General features: G+C 40.7%; 1 protein-coding gene across 1 annotated transcript in view; it reads left to right on the top strand.

The window, feature by feature from the left end:
• Positions 1-20,908, top strand: part of CNTNAP4 (contactin associated protein family member 4) — a gene marked incomplete at both ends in the record, with an annotated part of 216,329 nt that overhangs the window by 112,072 nt on the left and 83,349 nt on the right. Inside the window, one exon of the mRNA XM_082782767.1 lies at positions 8,110-8,257. Coding sequence (XP_082638893.1) covers positions 8,110-8,257 — 148 coding nt within the window. The remainder of the gene's footprint in view (positions 1-8,109; positions 8,258-20,908) is intronic.

The following is a 20,908-nucleotide window of genomic DNA, read 5'->3' as shown; positions in this document are numbered from 1 at the left end:
AAATCTTTCTACGCTGAGATGACTGACTGGGTAGATGAGTGGAGAGTGGTGGATGTGGTCTCCCTTGACTTCAGCAAGGCTTTTGACACTGTCTGCCATAACATTCTCAAAGACAAGCTCAGGAAGTGTGGCCTGGATGAGTGGACAGTAAGGTAGATTGATAACTGGCTGGATGGCAGAGCTCAGAGGGCTGTACATAGTGGTGCAGAATCTAATCAGAGGCCTGTAGCTACCAATGTCCCCCAGAGGTCAGTACTGGGTCCAGTGTTGTTCAACTTATTCATCAATGGCCTTGACGATGGAACAGAGTACACCCTCAGCAAGTTTGCTGATGACACAAAGGTGGGAGAAGTGGCTTATACCCCAGAGGGCTGTGCTGCCATTTAGAGGGACCACAACAGACCAGACCGTTGGGCTGAAGGGAACCTCATGAAGTTCAACAAGGGCAAATGCAGGGTTCTACACCTAGGGAGGAATAACCCCAATCACTAATACAGGCTGGGGACAGACCTGCTGGAATTCAGTTCTGCAGAGAGGGACCTGGGAGTCCTGGTAGACAGCAGGCTGACCATGAATCAGCGGTGTGCCCTTGTGGCCAAGAAGGCCGATGGTTTACTGGAGTGCATTCATAAGAGTGTTGCCAGTAGGTCAAGGGAGGTGATCCTCCCCTTCTTCTCAGCCCTGGTGAGGCCATACCTGGAGTACTGTGTTCAGTTCTGGGCTCCCCACTGCAAGAGAGACATAGAACTACTGGAGCAAGTTCAGAGGTGGGCTGTGAAGATGGTTAGAGGACTGGAGCAGCTGTCATATGAGGACAGACTGAGAGACCAGTCCTGTTTAACGTGGAAAAGAGAAGACTGAGGGGAGACGTCATTAATGTATATAAATATCTGAAGGGAGGGTGTTGAGATGATGGAGCCGGTCTCTTTTCAGTTGTGCCCAGTGACAAGACAAGAGACAACGGGCACAAAATGAAGTACAGGAGGTTCTAGCTGAATATGAGAGGGCACTTTTTTGCTGTAAGGGTGACAGAGCACTGGAACAGGTTTCCCAGAGAGGTTGTGGAGTCTCCTTCTCTGGAGATATTCAAAACCCACCTGGATGCCATTTGTGCAATGTGCTCAAGGTGATTCTGCTCTGCAGAGGGGTTGTACTAGATGATCTTCAGAGGTTCCTTCGAACCTCGTCCATTCTGTGATTCTGTGATGCATTTGCAGTATGACAGTGATTTTAAGGCCCAAACAGTTTTGCTTGGTAATCATGTTATTACTGTATCTAGTCAGCTATTTTTCCTTCAAACATAGCATTGTGAATTTAATGTGCACAACATGCAAATGCATTAGAACTTGACAACTGGAGTATGATCTTACAGGGGTAGCAGAAGATGTTACAAACAGTGGACATTTACTATAACAAGATTTTTTGACATTTTCTACTATTATTTTATTTTATTTTATTTTATTTTATTTTATTTTATTTTATTTTATTTTATTTGTTATTTTATTTTTTATTTTATTTTACCTGGTATATATTAACCATATTGTGATTAATACATCCTTATTTTATGTTCTTTTATGTTAATGTTATATACTTTATGTTCATGTGGATTTATGAGTATGTACAACAGCCATATGCTTTTGTCAACTGAAGATTACTTTAGTACAGTTCAACTATATCTACAAACAATTCATAGACAAGGACTATTATAAAGTACAGCATGTAACTTAATGCATCACTGAGATGTATGCATCACATAATGCATACTTAATGCACATATGCATCGCTTAATGCATCACTACCAGTATTTTATAGCTAACACATCTGTCAGTTTTTGCATAAATCTTTGGTCATTTTACAGAGTCATAGAATTATAGAGTGGTTTAATGGTTGGAAGGGACCTGAAAGGTCTTTAGGTACTGAAAAGGTCATTATAAACTCTCCCCAGAGCATTCTCTTCTCCAGGCTAAACAAACCCTCAGTTTGTCTTCATAGAAGAGGTACTCTAGCCATGATCATCTTCACGGCCCTCCTCTTGACTCAGTCCAAGATGCCTATGTCCTTCTTGTGCTGAGGGCCCCAGAACTAAATGCAGCACTCCAGTTGGAGTCTCAGAAGAGTGGAGTAGAGAGACAGAATTACCCCCTCCAGTCATATTTTCTCCTAGCCATAATTCCAGTCAAGTAATCAAGTAAAGGAGGTTGTCATCTGGTACATTGTTTTCTGGTCAAAAAGAAGGACTTTCGCATTCATATTTCCACTATAACTAAACAGCTCATACCTTTTGACTTTCAAGACCAACTCCAAAAGATTAACAATAACTTCATACAGTTAATGGGATGGGAAGGAAGAGTCTGAATGAAAAATAAATAAATAAATAAATAAATAAATATACACATACATACATATACGCACACACACAAATATATATATATATATCCTAAAAAAGACTATCCTGAGTTGGAGGATAGGATCACAGACCATGAAATGACTGGATTCTTGTGAACTGAATATTGCATAGACATTGATGTTAATTGCATTGTGCGCTATGTTAACTTGAATAGGCATCCCATTTGTTACAGAGATCTAAATAGTTAACCTAATATAAGAAACCAAATATAGCTCTGGAATTAGGTAAGAAAATATTTTATTTTGAGCTCCCTGTTTTGAACTCTGAAAAGATCACAGAATGAATTAATATTACAACAGTCCTACTGAAGTTTGGATGATGCTCCAAGCCAAACAAATTGTCAGTAATTTACTGGGATTTTTATTCCTTTCATGACTCCCCCTGGCACTAATGCCAACTGTACTTTTGGCATCTCCCAGAAACAGAAAGACTTGTACAGGCAACGTGGCTTCTTAGCATTTGCAAATAATGAGCAACATCATGCAAAACCAGCAAATATGTTATAGGAACAGCTCTATCTATTTCATACTGATTTTGTTGGCTGCTTTTACTGGTGTTCTTTGTAGAATTCAGAAACAACAGTGAGAACTGCAAGCGTTTCTTTAGGAGCTTTACTACCTCATTTGCTGAACTTATTATGATAAAATTATCTACATTGGGGTCCTGTTCTAATTCTTGTAATTAAACATGAAATGAGAGTAACCACATGAAATTAAAATTAAATTTTAATTTGTATGTAATATGAAGTAGTATATATGAAAAACATTAAAATATTTATTACAATATATACACAAAATATGTTAAAATTATGCCTAATATTTAGTCCTATAACATGTTTTACAGTTTATCTATAATCAAATTCATTAATAAGTATAATCTGTTATGGATACCTAAAGTATGTCTTAGAATACCCAACACATGTCTCACAAAGGGAAAGCTTTTTTTTTTACTACATGAAGAACTTTAGGACATGACACTTGTGTCTAAAAATACATTTCCTTTCTTTCTGGATAGAGAATGGAGAGGGAAACAAATAATTTATCTTTTAACTTGTCTTGGCATAAGCTTGCCTTCACAACCTTTCTGATCTATAAACCCACAAAAGATTTCACTTTACTAATACATCCTGGAGCACACAAGTGATCTCTGATGGCATAATAAATTAGATAATTCTACCTTCAAAGCAGGGTTAAAATAGCTTGAGGTATAATAATAATAATAATAATAATAATAATAATAATAATAATAATAATAATAATAATAATAATGACGGTGCAGGTTAGATACTGGGTGTGAGGGTTAAAACAGGTTAGAGGTGTTATAAATGGCTCAGTCTTCAAAATAGGATTAAATAAAAAAATAGGATTTATTAAAAGAATAGAGGTAAGCAAACAGCGCTGGGTGCACCGGGAGTCTCCGCTCCACCAGGACGCACCCCAGTTACATCAGATAGCTGATTTTTATGCTCCTAGACTAATACATATTCATTACTACTTCTAAAAAAAATAGGTTATTATAATTAGTTTCCAGGGTCCAGTCCCTCCTACTGGAGCATGCGCATCAGACTCCGGTGGTCCCTCTGGGGGTCTCTAGGGGTCTTTCATGCTGAAGGCTCGTAGTCTTCCTCCCCAAGTTTTTTTCTTGTCCTTCCCCTTTGTACTCCTTGGCACCGTGTCAAGTTTACACAGCATCCCCTGAAGGTCTTGTCTCCTAGCCATCCTTCAGCTTCTTTTTTTCTTCTTCTTAATCTCTTGGCCACCTGGCCAGATATCAGAGGCTTGCATAGTATCCCATAACAGTCACTAGTTGTTATCAGTTGTTCTGAAACCCCCAGGCATCAAAGACTTCATACAAACACAAATAGCTTTCTTATTGACACTTCACGAGTAATTAAAACATTCCTCACCAGCCATTCACAGGGACAGTCACACCTATAGCAGTGTTAAATAAATCTCGAAGAAGACAAAAAAAAAGCTGTAACTGTTAGAAATAGAAGTTCGGAATAACAAAAGCAAACAGGTTCATAAATTTGAGGAGTATTTTCTGAAGACTTGATAAATTGACTAGAATTTGACTAGAGGGGGAGACTGGGACACATTGCATCTGTGGTTCAAGAATTAAATTGCCAGTGCAGGACCCAGAGGCAGACAGGAGTGTTCTTTATTGACATGAATTGTTAAAACATTCCTTACAGAGGGTAGGTCCCCATTTAAGGCCATTGCACCAGCCTGGTGTTCTCCCTTCATGAAATAAAATAGGGCATGAACATGAAGAGCTGTCTGCTTACATATCTGTACTGCTGAGTGCTCTTTTTACCATCTAAGTTTACACTGTAGTATTGCACTTCCATGTCTTAAAAAACAACCTTATCTGAGAAACATGATACATTTTCATGCCAATGTAATGCCAATAGCAGTAAAATATAGTGTTTCTAAAAGCAGGAAATCAGAATCAGTAAGCAGTTGTGTTAGAGGGGTTAGCTTTACAACCCCATTAATATTTATGCAAACACAATGCTTATTACATGTAACATTCATGTTAACCAAGGGTCACATAATTTTTTTTTAATCATCAGATGTCTGTGTGTGTTGTGAAGACTCTGCTTCCTACATAATCTAAAACTAATGATATGTTCCCTTTGAGTGATTTGGTACAAGAATGAAGTGATCTGAATTATCTGAAGATGGCAGGGATGAGAGGAAGGTAGCATATTACATAGCTCTAATTTTAGTGTATTTAAATGATTACTGGATCAGACTGTTATACAGTAATTTTTCCAGTGCCTCACAGTGGTGAGGTTGCCCAGAGAAGCTGTGGGCTGTGGATGCCCCATGCCTGGAAATGTTAAGGCCTGGTGGGATCAGCCTGATGTAGGGGTAAGTTTCCCTATTGGGGATAGGGGGTGTTAATTATATGAAATTGTATGATCTTTAATGTCTCTTCAAGCCCAACCAATCTATAATTTTGATGTACTGTATAGACGGGTATTTATCATACTTTGTATACATTTCCTCTAAAAAGTCTTCAGTTTATTTGTTAGGCTACAGGCATTCCTTAAGTTCTGAAGGAGAAACTGATTGCTTCCTCTTTCATTTTATTGTAAAAAATTATAATAATAACAATAACAATAACAATAACAATAACAATAACAATAACAATAATAATAATAATAATAATAATAATAACCTCAAAGCGTGTATTTTAATCTTTAAATTGTTTAAAATCAAGCAATAAAAATTTATTTGATACTCAATCGATACACGTTAAGAATTAGCTCTTTTCAGATAAAATCTTTATAAAATGGAAACTAAAAGTATCAATTTATAAACTGGACAGTTTGAATCATTTAAGGACTAGTGTGAATTACTTTTAGGCTGTTATTGAATTAAATATATATTTTTAAATTAATAACACATGGGTTAAGTACATACTGCATAAAAAAAAAAAAAGCAATATGCATTCCTTTTCTAAAATTTAAGAACTACTTTTAATGAGGTGGCTGCTCTCTTAAAATGATCTTGAAAAAAAAATAATAAAAAAGATCTTAATCGAACACTTCATTTACTTCCAGTATTTAATTGTCTGGGGTCTGGGTTCTGGTTCAGTCAACAAACTAATTGACACTTTCTCTAGCAACTACATTTGTTACAGGCTGCAAATAAGGATTTGAAGGAACAAGAGGTCTGGAGTGCTCTCACCCTGGAATAGTAGTTCTCTGGTGTTTATTTTTCAGTCTTTCCAGATTCACCCACTGTGATAGTTAAATCACAAAGCATGAAGCTGAAAGTGGTATAGATATTCAGTCACTAACTCTCATTGCTTATTACTAGCTCAACAGGTTATCTGTAATGAGCACATTCACTAGTTGCTTTCTGTTTTCTTTCCTTTATTTCTTTATTTCTTTATTATTATTTTTTTTCTACTGAATTTTCAGAGATTAGAATTTATACAGAAATTTAACTAGTGCAAGGGAAGGAAATTCAAAAGTTTCATGTATAGAAGGATACATAACAAATAGAATGAAGCTCTTCTATGCTTCAAAAAGCTATGTAAAGAGAACTTTAAAAGTGTAGACTTTTTGTTTTCTATATACTTTTGCAGCCACTACCTCTGTTGCTTATAACTCGAGCAACAGCATTTTCCATCTATCCAGAAATGTATAATCTTTTTATTTCTGTTAATCAAAACATTTCAGAAAACTATTTATGTTTTATGCATCAAATATTTAAATCCCAATTGTGTGAACAAATTATTTCATATAACACAAACAGGCAATGAGGGGAAAAGAAAGGGGGAGAGGGGGAGGGGAGAGAGGTCTTAATGTAACCAGCAAAATCAAAATTATACTACAGTTTTTATGTTGCTACTGATTTTTTATGATTACAGTTCCTTGTTTTTATGTTCGTTTTATATTTTCTTATGTCCTGGTTTCAGTTAGGATGCAGTTAATTTTCCTCCTAGTAGCTGGTATGGTGCTGTTTTTTGGATTTAGGATGAGAATAATGTTGATAACTTTACTTGTTGCAGAGCAGTGCTTACACTAAGCAAAGGACTTTTCAGCTGCTCATACCATTCTGCCAGTGAGGAGGTTGGGGGCTCATCAGGGAGCTGGGAAGAGAAAGAACCAGGACAGCTGACCCAGACTGGCCAAAGGGATATTCCATACCATAAGATATCATGCTGAAAAATTAATATGAGGTGGCTGGCCAGGGTGGAGGGAGACCAGTGCTCGGGGTTAAGATGGGCATTGTTTCGTGGGATATGAGCAATTGCCTTGTGCATCACTTGTTTTGCACATCATTATTATTACTATTATCGTTATTATAATTATTATTTTCTTTCTTCTCTGTTTCTATTAAACTCTCTTTACCTTGACCCACAGACCCACAAGCGTTTACTTTTTTTTTTTTTTTTTTTCAATTCTCTACCCCATCCCACTGCTAGGGGGAAGATGGGTGAATGTGTTGCTGTGCTGATGGTCAAGTTAAACAATAACACCTTATGTCTCCTAATGTAACAACACGAAAATTAACCTTATATGTTAAATTCAGCTTTTTTTTCTCTCTCTCTCTGATATATTTTTTTTCTTTTTCTTTTTCTTTTTTGTTTTGTTTTGTTTTGTTTTTTCCTCCATTGGGGGGAAAAAAAAAAGTTTAAACATATTTTTCCTTTTCAATAGAACACTGAATTTAAATTCTTTCACAGTACTCTGCCTTCTTTATTTGGAAACCAGAGCCTTTCCACATCACCGCAATTATAAATGGAACTTTTTTGTATTCAGCATACTCCACATCATATATGATTTTAATGAAATTTAAGTGACCTTTAGGCAAAAGCAAAGCAAAGAGCTTTCTCTACCATCTTATGAATATTAGGTAGTAGTACAACACATTGAAATGCCAGGGTGTTCTACACATTTTGGAAAGGAACGTTTGGTTTGAGAAATTACGTTTCATTCACTTAAATTTCAGAAGGTCTGAGGTTTTTAATGATTTGGCACTAAATAGACAGCTGACTTAATCTAGAAGAATCAAATTTGATTGAATGGTTATTCCTATTTAATTCACTAACAATTTTTTTTTTATTATTATTATTTTTTGTTCTTGACCAGATGAGGGTGTAAAATGAAAAGATCAGCAGTAAGAAAATATATTTCTGTATTTGATATGGATGTGACTGATCTGTTTTTAATTTTCTTCTAGGCATTTTCTGGAAACACAAATGCCGATAGTGTTGTATACTACAAGCTTCAACATTCCATTAAAGCAAGATTTCTCCGCTTTGTGCCTTTGGACTGGAATCCCAAAGGCAGAATTGGAATGCGCATAGAAGCATATGGATGCATGTACAGTAAGTGTTTTGCGTAATCAACTAAAAGAAACATCCATTCATTTTTGTATTCTCTTGTATAAATTACACTTGAAAGTAGAATTCTAAGCTTAGTTTTAATATTGAATATAAACAATTTAATAGGTTTATGTGCAGAATTCACTGTTTCTGCATCATCTAGCAATATGTAATGCTTATTTTCCAGCTCCTGTGTTGGGATGAGTGGCACATAGATGTAATTCAAAAAATAATTTAATGAAAACTCTTTTTATGATATTCATAAACAAACAAACAACAAAGAAAAACCACCACCACCACCAAAATAAATAAATAAATAAATAAAATTTTGTTTTAGCATAGCATGCTTTCTACTTGAAAAGAAAATGTTGAAAATGTATACATACATAATCTTGTTCTTGAGTACAAGACAGTACAAGTAACAGTACAAGTAGATTGAACCAGAAATAAGGGATGATTCTACACAGTTGACGGATACTTCAAAGATGATATTTGTTTAAGTGGTACATTTACAATATATTTTCTGTCATTAACAAAATAATAATAATAGTTGATTCTGCATTTGACAGGCAATGGCTTGACTGTTACTGTCATATTGATTTCCTGGACATTATAATTTTTTCTGAGAGACTGCAGGCTAGTGAAATCTTTTAGTCCACTCCATGGGGTGCTGGGTACAATTAAACATATTTGAAATACTTCTACATCAATATATGCATCATGAGAAACAAGCAAGAGTTTAAGGCAAAAGCCTTAAATCAGTCCCAGAGCTACAACGTCATTGGTATAAGTAAAACTGGTGCAAAGCCATAGGTTCTTCAGGAGGTATAGGCAGGGCAGGCAAGGTGAGGTGGTGATGCTATATATAATGGAGGGGCTAGAGTGTATGGAGCTTGCAGTTGGTGATGGCACAGTTGAGACCCTCTGGGTAAGGGAAAAACAAATAAAGGCATGTCATTGTGGGAGTCTACTATAGACCACCTGGCCAGGATGATGACATCAATGAAATATTCTTTAGGGAACTTTACGTCTAGATCACCTGCAGTCCTTTTGGGGGAAATCAACTTGCCAGGTATGACCTGGGAGTACCACAGAGCTGATATAAGCAGGTTGAGGAGATTCCTAAAACATCTTGTTGATAACTTATTGGTACAGCTACTAAGGGAGATTACTAGGGAAGGTGTCCTTCTGCCTGTACACAGACAGGGTCTCATGGGTGAAGTGCCAATTGATGGCCATCTTGGCCATAGTGACCAAGAAGTAGTTGAATTTGTCTTTGGTAACAGAAGGAAAACTGCCACAAAATCTTCAACCCTGGATATGGGAAAAGCAGAGTTCAAGCTGTTTGGTGAACTAGTTTGCAAGATCCCCTGAAAAACTACATTTGAAGGCATTGGTGTCCATCAGTGTTGGTCTCTTCTTAAATACCTCTTCTTAAGAGCACAATAACAAACAATTACAAAATATCAGAAGTCAAGGAGAAGAAGCAGAAGGTTGGCTTTGCTGTGCATGGATCTTATTATTGAGCTTAGTTGGAAAAATAAATTGTACGTATATAATTGGGTGACATAGGAGGACTACAGTGATGCTGTTTGCAGGGAGAGCTATCTGCTGTTCGTGCAGCCAGAGGTCAATTAGAGTATTTAATCTTTAATTTTATCTATTTATCTATTTATCTATTTATTTATTTATTTTATTTATAATATGTTAATTGCAAAGGGAGGGCCAAAGTAATGGACCAAGTAATGTTGGTCCATTACTTCATGAGGATGGTCACCTCACAAATAAGAACACAGATAAAGTAAAGACATGTAATGCCATCTTTGTCTCTGTCTTCAGCACCAATGATGGTCCCTGAGACACCTGGAAATCTCAGTTGGAGGACCATGACTATGGTAAAGATAAACTCCCAGCCAACTCTGAACTTGTGTGGGACTTGCTGCTCCATCTGGATGCATATAAGTCTGTGGGGCCCAGCTGGATTCATCCCAGAGAACTCAGACAGTTGTTATTGCAAGATTTTTTTCCAATGTTCTTGGGAAAGGCTTTTGACATTGCTTTCCACAGAATTCTTCTAAAGAGGTTGGCTGCCTAAGGCTTAGATAGCTATATGCTATGTTGGATTAAAAACTGTCTGGGTGGCCCAAGGAGTTGTGGTAAATTGAGTTAAATCCAGTTAAAAGTCTGTCACTAGAGCTGTCCCTAGGGCTCAGTACTGGTGCCAGATCTCTTCAATATTTTATTCAATCATCTGGAGGGGAATGAGTGCACGCTCAGTAAATTTGCAGATGACATTAAATTTGGTGTGACCATCAATCTGCTCAAAGGAAGGAAGGTTCTGCAGAGAGGTCTGGAAAGGCTGGACCAATGGGTGAGGCCAACTGTATGAAGTTCAACAAAACTAAGTGCTAGGTCCTGCACTGGGGACAAAAATAAATAAATAAATAAATAAATATAAACAAAACATGCATTGCTATAGGCTTAGGGAAGTGTGGCTGGAAAGCTACCTGGTGTAAAGGAACCTGGGGATGCTGGTTGATAGATGGCTGAATATGAGCCAGGATTGTGCTCAGTTGGCCAAGAAGGCCAAGAGCATCCTGGCTTGTATCAGGAACAGTGTGGCCAGCAGGAATGGGGAAGTGATTGTCCTTCCGTACTCAGTGCTGGTGAGTCCAGACCTCTAATACTGTGTTCAGTTTTGTGTCCCTCAGTACAAGAAGAACAATGAGTTGCTGGAACATGTCCAAAAGAGGGCAACAAAGATGGTGATGGGTCTAGAAAACAAGTATTTTGAGGAGCAAATAAGGGAGCTGTTTGGTTTTTTGTTTGTTTGTTTGTTTTGGTGGTTTGTTTGTTTGTTTGTTTGTTTGTTTTGTTTTCTTTAAGTTAAAAGAAGAGAAGGCGCAGGGGAGACCTTATATAGAATTACCGTAAAAGAGGTTATAGTGAGATGGAGATTCTCCCAAGCTCCAAGTGATAAGAATAGGGGAAATGACTAAAGTTGCACCATGAAAAGCTTAGGTTTAGAAGATTAGGAGAAATTTCTATACTGAAAGGGTTGTGTGACAACCCTTTCACGGCAGTTCGCGCAGGCAGTTCGCACAGGCAGGGCAGAGCGCTAACCCCGCCCACACGAACACCTCCTTAACGACAGCCGTTAGCTAGGTGATAATGGTCTCCACGAGGCACGGTGCGCTCTCCAGGAAGTCGGTACACACCCAGACCGACTACCCGTTAAAAAATGCCGCAGTTCAGGTCACCGGATTCAAGGAGTGTCTGAGCCTGTTGCTGCCATCGGCGGGACGCAGAGAAACTGCGTGCGTGAGGTGCGAGCAGGTGGATGACCTGGTCTGCATGGTGGCAGAGCTCAAGGAGGAGGTGGAGAGGTTGAGGGCCATCAGGGAGTGTGAGCGAGAGATAGACTTGTGGAGTAACTCCCTGCAAGGCCTCAAGGGGAGGTACTGAGGGGAGACTCCTCAAATGGGGGTGGACCCCCTGCCCTGTAGCCGTCGGGCAGAGGGAGGGGATCTGGGAGTTCAGGAGGAATGGAAACAGGTCCCTGCTCGACATCGCAGGCGACGCCCTCCCCTTCCGGCCCCGCATTCCCAGGTGCCCTTACACAACAGGTTTGAGGCCCTGGAGCTCGACAGACCAGTAGCTGAGGAAGAGGTAGCAAGTGTTCCCAGGAGGATGCCTAGGGCGAGGAGGTTGACTCCATACCTCAGGACTGCCTCCATCAAGAAAGACAGGAGGGTTATTGTTGTTGGAGACTCTATTCTTAGGGGAACAGAGGGCCCTATTTGTCGGCCTGACCCTACCCGTAGGGAAGTCTGCTGCCTCCCTGGGGCCAGGGTCAAGGACGTTGCCAGGAAGCTTCCCAACCTGGTACGCCCCTCTGACGATTATCCTCTTTTGATAGTCCAGGCGGACAGTGACAACACTGAAGAGAGAAGCCTGAAGGCTATCAAAAGAGACTTTAGGGGGCTGGGTCGGTTAGTGGATGGAGCGGGAGTGCAGGTGGTGTTTTCGTCCATCCCTACGGTGGCAGGGAGGGGTTCAGGGAGGACACGGAAAGCCCACCTGTTAAACACGTGGCTCCGGGGCTGGTGCCAACGCAGAAATCTTGTTTTTTTTGATCATGGGGCACTTTACTCAGCACCTGGCCTGATGGCCGCAGACGGGTCCCTATCTTTTAGGGGAAAAAGGATCCTGGGCCAGGAGCTGGCAGGGCTCCTTGAGAGGGCTTTAAACTAGGAAGGAAGGGGGATGGGGCTGAAGCTAGGATTGTTGGGGCTGTGCCAGGGGGAACAATGACAAGGCCGGAGGATAAGGCAATGGCCCAGCTGAAGTGCATCTACACCAATGCACGCAGCATGGGTAACAAACAGGAGGAGCTGGAAGCCATTGTGCAGCAGGCAGGCTACGACTTGGTTGCCATCACAGAGACATGGTGGGACCAGTCTCATTACTGGAGTGCTGCAATGCCTGGCTATAAGCTCTTCAGAAGTGACAGGCAGCACAGAAGGGGTGGTGGTGTGGCTCTCTATATTAGAGAGTCTTTCGATGTTGTAGAACTCGAGGCTGGGAATGACAAGGTCGAGTCCCTTTGGGTTAGGATCGGCAGGGACAACAAGGCTAGTGTCCTGGTTGGGGTCTGCTACAGACCGACAAACCAGGATGAGGAGACGGATGAGGAGTTCTACAGGCAGCTGAAAGAAGTTGTGAAATCATCAGCTCTTGTACTCATGGGGGACTTCAACTTCCCTGACATATCCTGGAAGCACAACACAGGCCAGAGAAAGCAGTCTAAGAGGTTTCTGGAGAGCATGGAAGATAGCTTCCTGATGCAGCTGGTTAGTGAACCTACCAGGGGTGGTGCCCCGCTAGACCTTCTCTTCACAAACAGAGAAGGACTGGTGGAGGATGTGATTGTCGGGAGCTGTCTTGGGCAGAGTGACCACGAAATGGTGGAGTTCACTATTCTTGGCGAGGCCAGGAAGGGACCAGTAAAACCGCTGTATTGGACTTTCGGAGGGCTGACTTTGAGCTACTCAGGACACTAGTTGGTGGAGTCCCTTGGGAGGCGGTTTTGAAGGGCAGAGGGGTCCAGGAAAGCTGGGCGCTCTTCAAGAGGGAAATCTTAATGGCGCAGGAACGGTCTGTCCCCACGTGCCCAAAGACGAGCTGGCGGGGAAGAAGACCAGCCTGGCTCAACAGAGAATTGTGGCTTGAGCTTAGGAGAAAAAAGAGGGTTTATAAGCTTTGGAAAAGTGGGCAGGCCACTAGGGAGGACTTTAAAGATGTAGCGAGGCTGTGCAGGGACAAAATTAGGAAGGCCAAAGCTCATCTGGAGCTCAATCTGGCTACTGCCGTTAAAGATAACAAAAAACGTTTCTATAAATACATCAACACAAAAAGGAGGACTAAGGAGAATCTCCATCCTTTACTGGATGCGGGGGGAAACTTAGTTACAAGAGATGAGGAAAAGGCGGAGGTGCTCAATGCCTTCTTTGCCTCAGTCTTTAGCGGCAATACCGGTTGTTCTCTGGATACTCAGTACCCTGAGCTGGTGGAAGGGGATGGGGAGCAGGATGTGGCCCTCACTATCCATGAAGAACTGGTTGGTGACCTGCTACGGCAATTGGATGTGCACAAGTCGATGGTGCCGGCTGGTATCCACCCAAGGGTACTGAGAGAACTGGCAGAGGAGCTGGCCAAGCCACTGTCCGTCATTTATCAGCAGTCCTGGTTATTGGGGGAGGTCCCAGTTGACTGGTGGCTAGCAAATGTGACGCCCATCTACAAGAAGGGCCGGAGGGCAGACCCGGGAAACTACAGGCCTGTCAGTTTGACCTCAGTGCCAGGAAAGCTCATGGAGCAGATCCTCCTGAGAGTCATCACACAGCACTTGCAGGGTAAGCAGGCGATCAGGCCCAGTCAACATGGGTTTATGAAAGGCAGATCCTGCTTGACGAACCTGATCTCCTTCTATGACAAAGTGACGCGCTGGGTGGATGAGGGAAAGGCTGTGGATGTGGTCTACCGTGACTTCAGCAAGGCTTTTGACACCGTCTCCCACAGCATTCTCCTCAAGAAACTGACTGCTCTTGGCTTGGACTGGCGCACGCTTCGTTGGGTTAGAAACTGGCTGGATAGACGGTCCCAAAGAGTCGTGGTGAATGGAGTCAAGTCCAGTTGGAGGCCAGTCACTAGTGGCGTCCCCCAGGGCTCGATGCTGGGGCCGGTCCTCTTTAATATCTTCATCGATGATCTGGACAAGGGCATTGAGTGCACCCTCAGTAAGTTCGTAGATGACACCAAGTTAGGTGCGTGTGTCGATCTGCTTGAGGGTAGGAAAGCTCTGCAGGAGGATCTGGATAGGCTGGACCGATGGGCTGAGGTCAACTGCATGAAGTTCAACAAGGCCAAGTGCCGGGTCCTGCACCTGGGGCGCAATAACCCCAAGCAGAGCTACAGGCTGGGAGAGGAATGGTTGGAGAGCTGCCAGGCAGAGAAGGACCTGGGAGTGATGGTGGATAGTCAGCTGAATATGAGCCAGCAGTGTGCTCAGGTGGCCAAGAAGGCCAACGGCATCCTGGCTTGTATCAGGAACAGTGTGGCCAGCAGGGCTAGGGAGGTGATCGTCCCCCTGTACTCAGCTCTGGTGAGGCCACAGCTCGAGTACTGTGTTCAGTTTTGGGCCCCTCGCTACAAGAAGGACATCGAGGTGCTTGAGCGGGTGCAGAGAAGGGCGACGAAGCTGGTGTGGGGCCTGGAGAACAAGTCCTCCGAGGAGCGGCTGAGGGAGCTGGGCTTCTTCAGCCTGGAGAAGAGGAGGCTCAGGGGTGACCTTATCGCTCTCTATAGGTACCTCAAGGGAGGCTGTAGCGAGGTGGGGGTTGGTCTGTTCTCCCACGTGCCTGGTGACAGGATGAGGGGGAATGGGCTTAAGTTGAGCCAGGGGAGTTTTAGGTTAGATGTTAGGAAGAACTTCTTTACTGAAAGGGTTGAGAGGCATTGGAACAGGCTGCCCAGGGAAGTGGTAGAGTCACCATCCCTGGAGGTCTTCAAAAGACGTTTAGATGTAGAGCTTAGGGATGATATGGTTTAGTGGGGACTGCTAGCGTTAGGTCAGAGGTTGGACTCGATGATCTTGAGGTCTCTTCCAACCTAGAAATTCTGTGATTCTGTGACATTAAGAAGCAGCCCAGGGAAGCAGTTGTGTCACCATCCCTGGCGGTCTTCAAGAAATGTGTAGATTTAGAACTTAGTTTCATGTTAGTTTCATGGTCTAATGGTGTGCTTTAGTACTAGGTTAAAGGTTGGACTAGGTAATGACACTGCTTAAACTGTCAAATTCAAGATTCAACTTCCTCCACATTTTTACGTGCCAAGACTAATTTATCTATCTATTTATTTATTTATTTATTACTTTTTATTTTTTAATAAAAAAAATAAATGGGGTTGAACTTTTTCATTTCCAGATGAACATTCATGTGAGTCCCCCCCTGTTTCTTCTCTGATAGAAGGACTGCATTCTTTCCTGCCATTGATCATCAATAACAAATAATCAGCTTTTCTTCTTCCTGGTCCTGTACCTTATGCATTCAACAACATTTATGCTTTATTCAGTCTCTTGTTCACAAAAAAATTCCAATCTGAAGCTTTGGTTTCTCACTTGCCTAGAATCTAGACTTTCATTGTGTTCATTTACTCCTGTAATTTTCTCTATCACATCTTGCAACATACTTTATTTCTCTCTTGTGTGATATCCCTATTGTCCTTATTGCCATTGTGCAAATAGGAAACTTAAAATTCTCCAAGATAAAAAGAAGACAGTGTCTCTGTTATGAGTATATATATGCACAACGAGAACTTACACAATTCATTTTGTGGTGACAGTAACTGCTTTAGAGGAAGATTATGTTTTGGTTTGGTTTGGTTTGGTTTTATGTATTTTATTGTACGTTACTTTTTTGCCACAGGATTGATCCTATAGAAAGATTATGTAAGAAAACAAGCAAAAAAAACAAACTAATTAACTAACAAAAAAAGAAAAAAGAAAAAAAAAAAAAAGACAATTCATTTAGCTTCTAAGAACAGTTTAAATTAAGAATATTTACTTCATATGTTATCTACTCTAATAAACTACATAAAGAATTTGATATTGATACATATATGTAAGTTTTCTTCAGGCTGGTTAAGATTGTGTCTGTATTAATGGTGTGAGATTTTTTAATTTTTTATTTATTTGTGTGTGTGTGTTTGTGAAGCGAAAATGTAGCAACATCTTCCTTACGTCTTATCTGTTGCAAGTTGCACAACTAAAACTAAAACTACAAAGATGATGTGAGGTTGATCTCATTACTCCACAGTATGATACTGTGTTATACTCAAAAGAGGTAATTACTGTCTTAGTAAAATAATACTTACAGGACATTTTTTGGCACTGCTCTCAAATTCCCTGTTCTGTAATATACCTGGCAAATACATGCTTCATATCATCAGTACTAATGTTCTGTCTTTATCTACTGACTTCACATTAGTGATATCTTTGATAGACATTCATAGGATATAACACGTTATTGTAACATTAATATATTTCCATGTGTTTATTTCATTATTTATTTTTAATACAGGACACATTTATTTATAGAGGGTTTTTTTTATTTATAGAGGTTGCAAGGAACCTCTGGTTGTCATCTGGTCCAACACCCCTGCTCAGACCAATAGCCACCTACAGCCAGTAGCTCCGGGCCATGTGTAGATGGCTTTTGAATATTTCCAAGGAGGCAGACTCCACAACCTCTCTGGCCAACCTGTGGCAGTGCTCAGTCACTTGAACAATTAAGTGTTTCCTGATATTCAGAAGGAACCTCCTATGTTTCAGTTTGTGAGCACTGCCAGCTGTCCTCTCTCCGGCCACCAATGAAAAAGGCCTGGCTACATCCTTTTGCACCATCCCTTCAAGTATTTACATATATATTGATAAGATACCCCTGAGCCTTCTCTTCTCCAGACTAAGCAGTCCCCACTCTCTCAGCCTTTCCTCACCAGAAAGAGGCTCCAGTTCCCACCATCTTCCTTTACTTTCACTGGACACTGTTCAGGAATTCCATGTCTCTCTTGTACTGGAGGTCTCTGAACTGGACACAGTACTCCAGTGTGGCTTCAGCAGTCCTGAGGAGAGAGGAAGGATTACTTCCCTTAATCTGTTGACAGTGCTTTGTTTAACACAGCCCAGAATACCATGAGCCTTCTCTGCTGTAAGGGCACACCACTAGCCCATGTTCAACTTGGTGTCCAACAGGATCCCCAGGTCATAGAATCATAGAATGACTTGGGTCGGAAGAGACCTCATAGATCATATAGTTCCAACCCCCCTGACATGGGCAGGTATGCCACCCATTAGATCAGGTTGCTCAGAACCTCATCCAGCCTGGTCTTGAACATCTTCAGGGATGGGGCTTCCACAACCTATCTGGACAGCCTGTTCCAGAGATTCACCACCATCTGAGAGAATAATTTCCTTCTAATCTCTAATTTAAATCTCCCCTCTTTTAGTTTAACCTTGTCTGATCATCGTCTGCCTTAGCAAAAATTTGTTTCTTCATCTTTTTCTATAAACTCCCTTTTGAGTACTGAAAATCTGCAACAAGGTCAGCTCGGAGCCTTCTCTTCTGTGGGCTTAGCAGGCCCAGTTCTCTCTGAGTTTCTACATAGGAAAGGTACTCCAGACCCTAGATCATCTTCATGGCTGTCCTCTGGACCTGTTCTAACAGATCCACATCCTTCTTGTGCTGGAAGTCCCAGACCTACATGCAGTAGTGTAACCCCTCCAAGTGGGGCCTCACAAGGTCAGAGTAAAGGGGGACAATCATCTGCCTCAACCTGCTGGCCACTCCTCTTTTGATGGAGCCCAGGATTTAGTTGGCCTTCTGGATTGCAAGTGCACACTGTTGGCTCATGTCAAGCTTTTAATCCATCAGAACCCACAAGTTCTTCTCTTCAGGGCTCCTCTCAATGATTTTTTCTCCCATTCTGTACTCATGTCCAGGATTGCCCCAACCCAGGTGCAGCACCTTGCACTTTGTGGTGGTTTTACCGTGCTGGGCAGCTAAACCCCACAACCTCTCTCTCACTCCCCCTCCTTTAGATGAGGAGGGGGAGAAGTAAAGCAAAGAACAACTCACGGGTTGAGATAAGGATAATTTAATTAAAGGGAAATAATTATAATAATTAAATAAAGACTACCATGAACTAAACAATTTAACTAAGGGGAAATAAAAGGGAAAGGGGAAAAAAGGGAGGAAAACAAACAAACAAAATAAATGAAAGCTATATGGAAGTGCAGAGGAAAGAAATTACTCTCTACTTCCCACAAATGAGCGATGATTGACCACGTCCTTGAAGCAAGGCCTCAACGCACGCAGCCGGTGTTCGAGAGGAGGACCGACGTCTTCTCAACGAGAGCCCACCCCTCCCCTCTTCTTCCTGTTTCCACCTTTTATTGCTGAGTGTGACACCACATGGTTTGGAATATCCCTTTGATTGGTTTAGGTCAGCTGCCCTAGTGATGTTTCTCTCCTCACTTTTTTGCCCACCCCCTAGGAGGGTTAGAGAAAGGCCCAATGCTGTGCCACTGCTGCTCAGCGGTAGACACAACACTGGTGTGATAACACTGCTGTTCCTGCTACAAGTACAGAGTACGGCACTGTATGGGCTGCTGCCGGGAAAGCTAACATTCCGGCCAGACCCAGTACAACTTGGACTTGTTGAACCTCATACAGTTCATGTGGGCCCACTTCTCAAGCTTGTCCAGGCCCCTTTGGATGCCATCCCTTCTTTCTATTGTATCAATCACACCACTCAGCTTGGTGTCATCTGTAAATTTGCTGAGGGTGTACTCAATCTGCAAGAGTCCTCACTGTATTAAATGAGCAAGATAATGGTTTGCACAATAGTTTAGTTTAAATGTTTGTGTATATTTAAGATTATATTCTATATATAGTTACATAGAGAATCGTAGGATTGTAGAATATTCCAGGTTGGAAGGATCGTTACAATGATCATTGAGTCCAACTTCTGGAATGCTTATATATGATTTATATAATAATTTAAATAATTTATAAATTATTATGATTACATAGTTTAAATTATTATGAATAATTTTAACATATCACTTATTTATTCATTTATATGTTTATTTATTTATTTCCTCAAGGATTTGATTAAAGCAATATTTATGTCTTGATTTACCTAACTTTTTTGAGCCTCATGTACCTTCTCACGTCTGCTTTCCCAAACTGCCAAGGGCCAGTGATCAGATTTCTCTCTCTCTCTCTTTTTTTTTTTTTTTTTTTTTTTTTTTTTTTACTATAGTTGGTCAGAAATAAGGATACCTAGAAACAGTTAAAAATGACAGACAGTTTGCATTGTTTGGAGTCTTACCCTGTAGAGCATTAACTGAACTATTGCATTAAGTGAAAAGATCAACAACAAACAAATCAGCATATTCCAAAGGAAACTAATGCAACTAAAGTTTTTGCTCAAGACCACTAAAACATCTGATCATCTGATGTATGAGTAGGCTCCCAGGACTTCCAGCTTCTCAAAGGCATTTCATAGTTTCCAAAGATATTTTCACAGTTTACTAAGAATTTTGATATTATTGATTTGATTAAGACATATGGGAAAAACTGTGGGGGGGAAAAAAAAAAAAAAAAAAAAAAAAAAAAAAAAGTTCATAAAGTTTTTCAACCTTTTATATATATATATATTTATATTTATATTTTCCTTATTTATACCCTGTGAGAAAACATTTCTTTCTGTGAGGATATCCAAGCACTGGAACAGGTTGCCCAGAGAGGCTGTGGTCTTCCACTCTGGAGATATTCAAAACTCAGGATGCAGTCCTGCAGAGCACTCCTGAGAGCAGAGTGCTCTCAGGTGACCCTGCTTGGAAGGATCATTGGACTAGATGAACTCCAGAGCTTCCTTCCAACCTTAACCATTCTGTGATTCTGTGGAACACAGAAAGTGCATAGAGATTGATGTTCAAATCTAGAGGCTATTCAAAGCTGGTAGGTGTTAGCAAAAATGAAGCAGGAAAAAATTATGACACCTTGGGTATTTGGGCTCATTCTTTCTGTCTTGATAACACACACTTCAGTAGATCCAAGCTTTATCTCTCACAACTCTTTCAATTTATTTTTAGTCATTATGAACTGATGGTGGAATTAGAGCATATATGAGAAATTTTATAACAATTTTGCTCAACCTCTGTAGTCCTTTCACAATCTTCATTCACGCATTCTGGTGGGGAAGTTTGTTTCTGTTATTTTCCAAATTTTGCTGAGTTGATTTTGCTTCTTCGGAACTAGTGCTGCAGAACAGTGAACAGGATTTTAGAGACCAGGGATAAATGTCATTTATACTTTTGTCTCATTAACTTATAGCAAGAGTATATTCCCAAACAAACAAACCCTACTGTTACTATTACCTCATAAGAATATACCTATCTAGCTGATTTCTTATATACTTGACAATATACAAAGTTACATTATTGAACTTTTTATTGAAGTTATTAGACTTACATCCATTATTTTAATTTGAAATTGATAAATACTTTTACTATCTACATTCATTCAGTGA

The sequence above is a fragment of the Aythya marila genome, assembly GCF_965140915.1.
Source record: "Aythya marila genome assembly, chromosome: Z".
NCBI lineage: Eukaryota > Metazoa > Chordata > Aves > Anseriformes > Anatidae > Aythya > Aythya marila.
The sequence above is the reverse complement of the archived record's forward strand: the minus strand, read 5'-3'. Positions and strand labels throughout refer to the sequence as shown.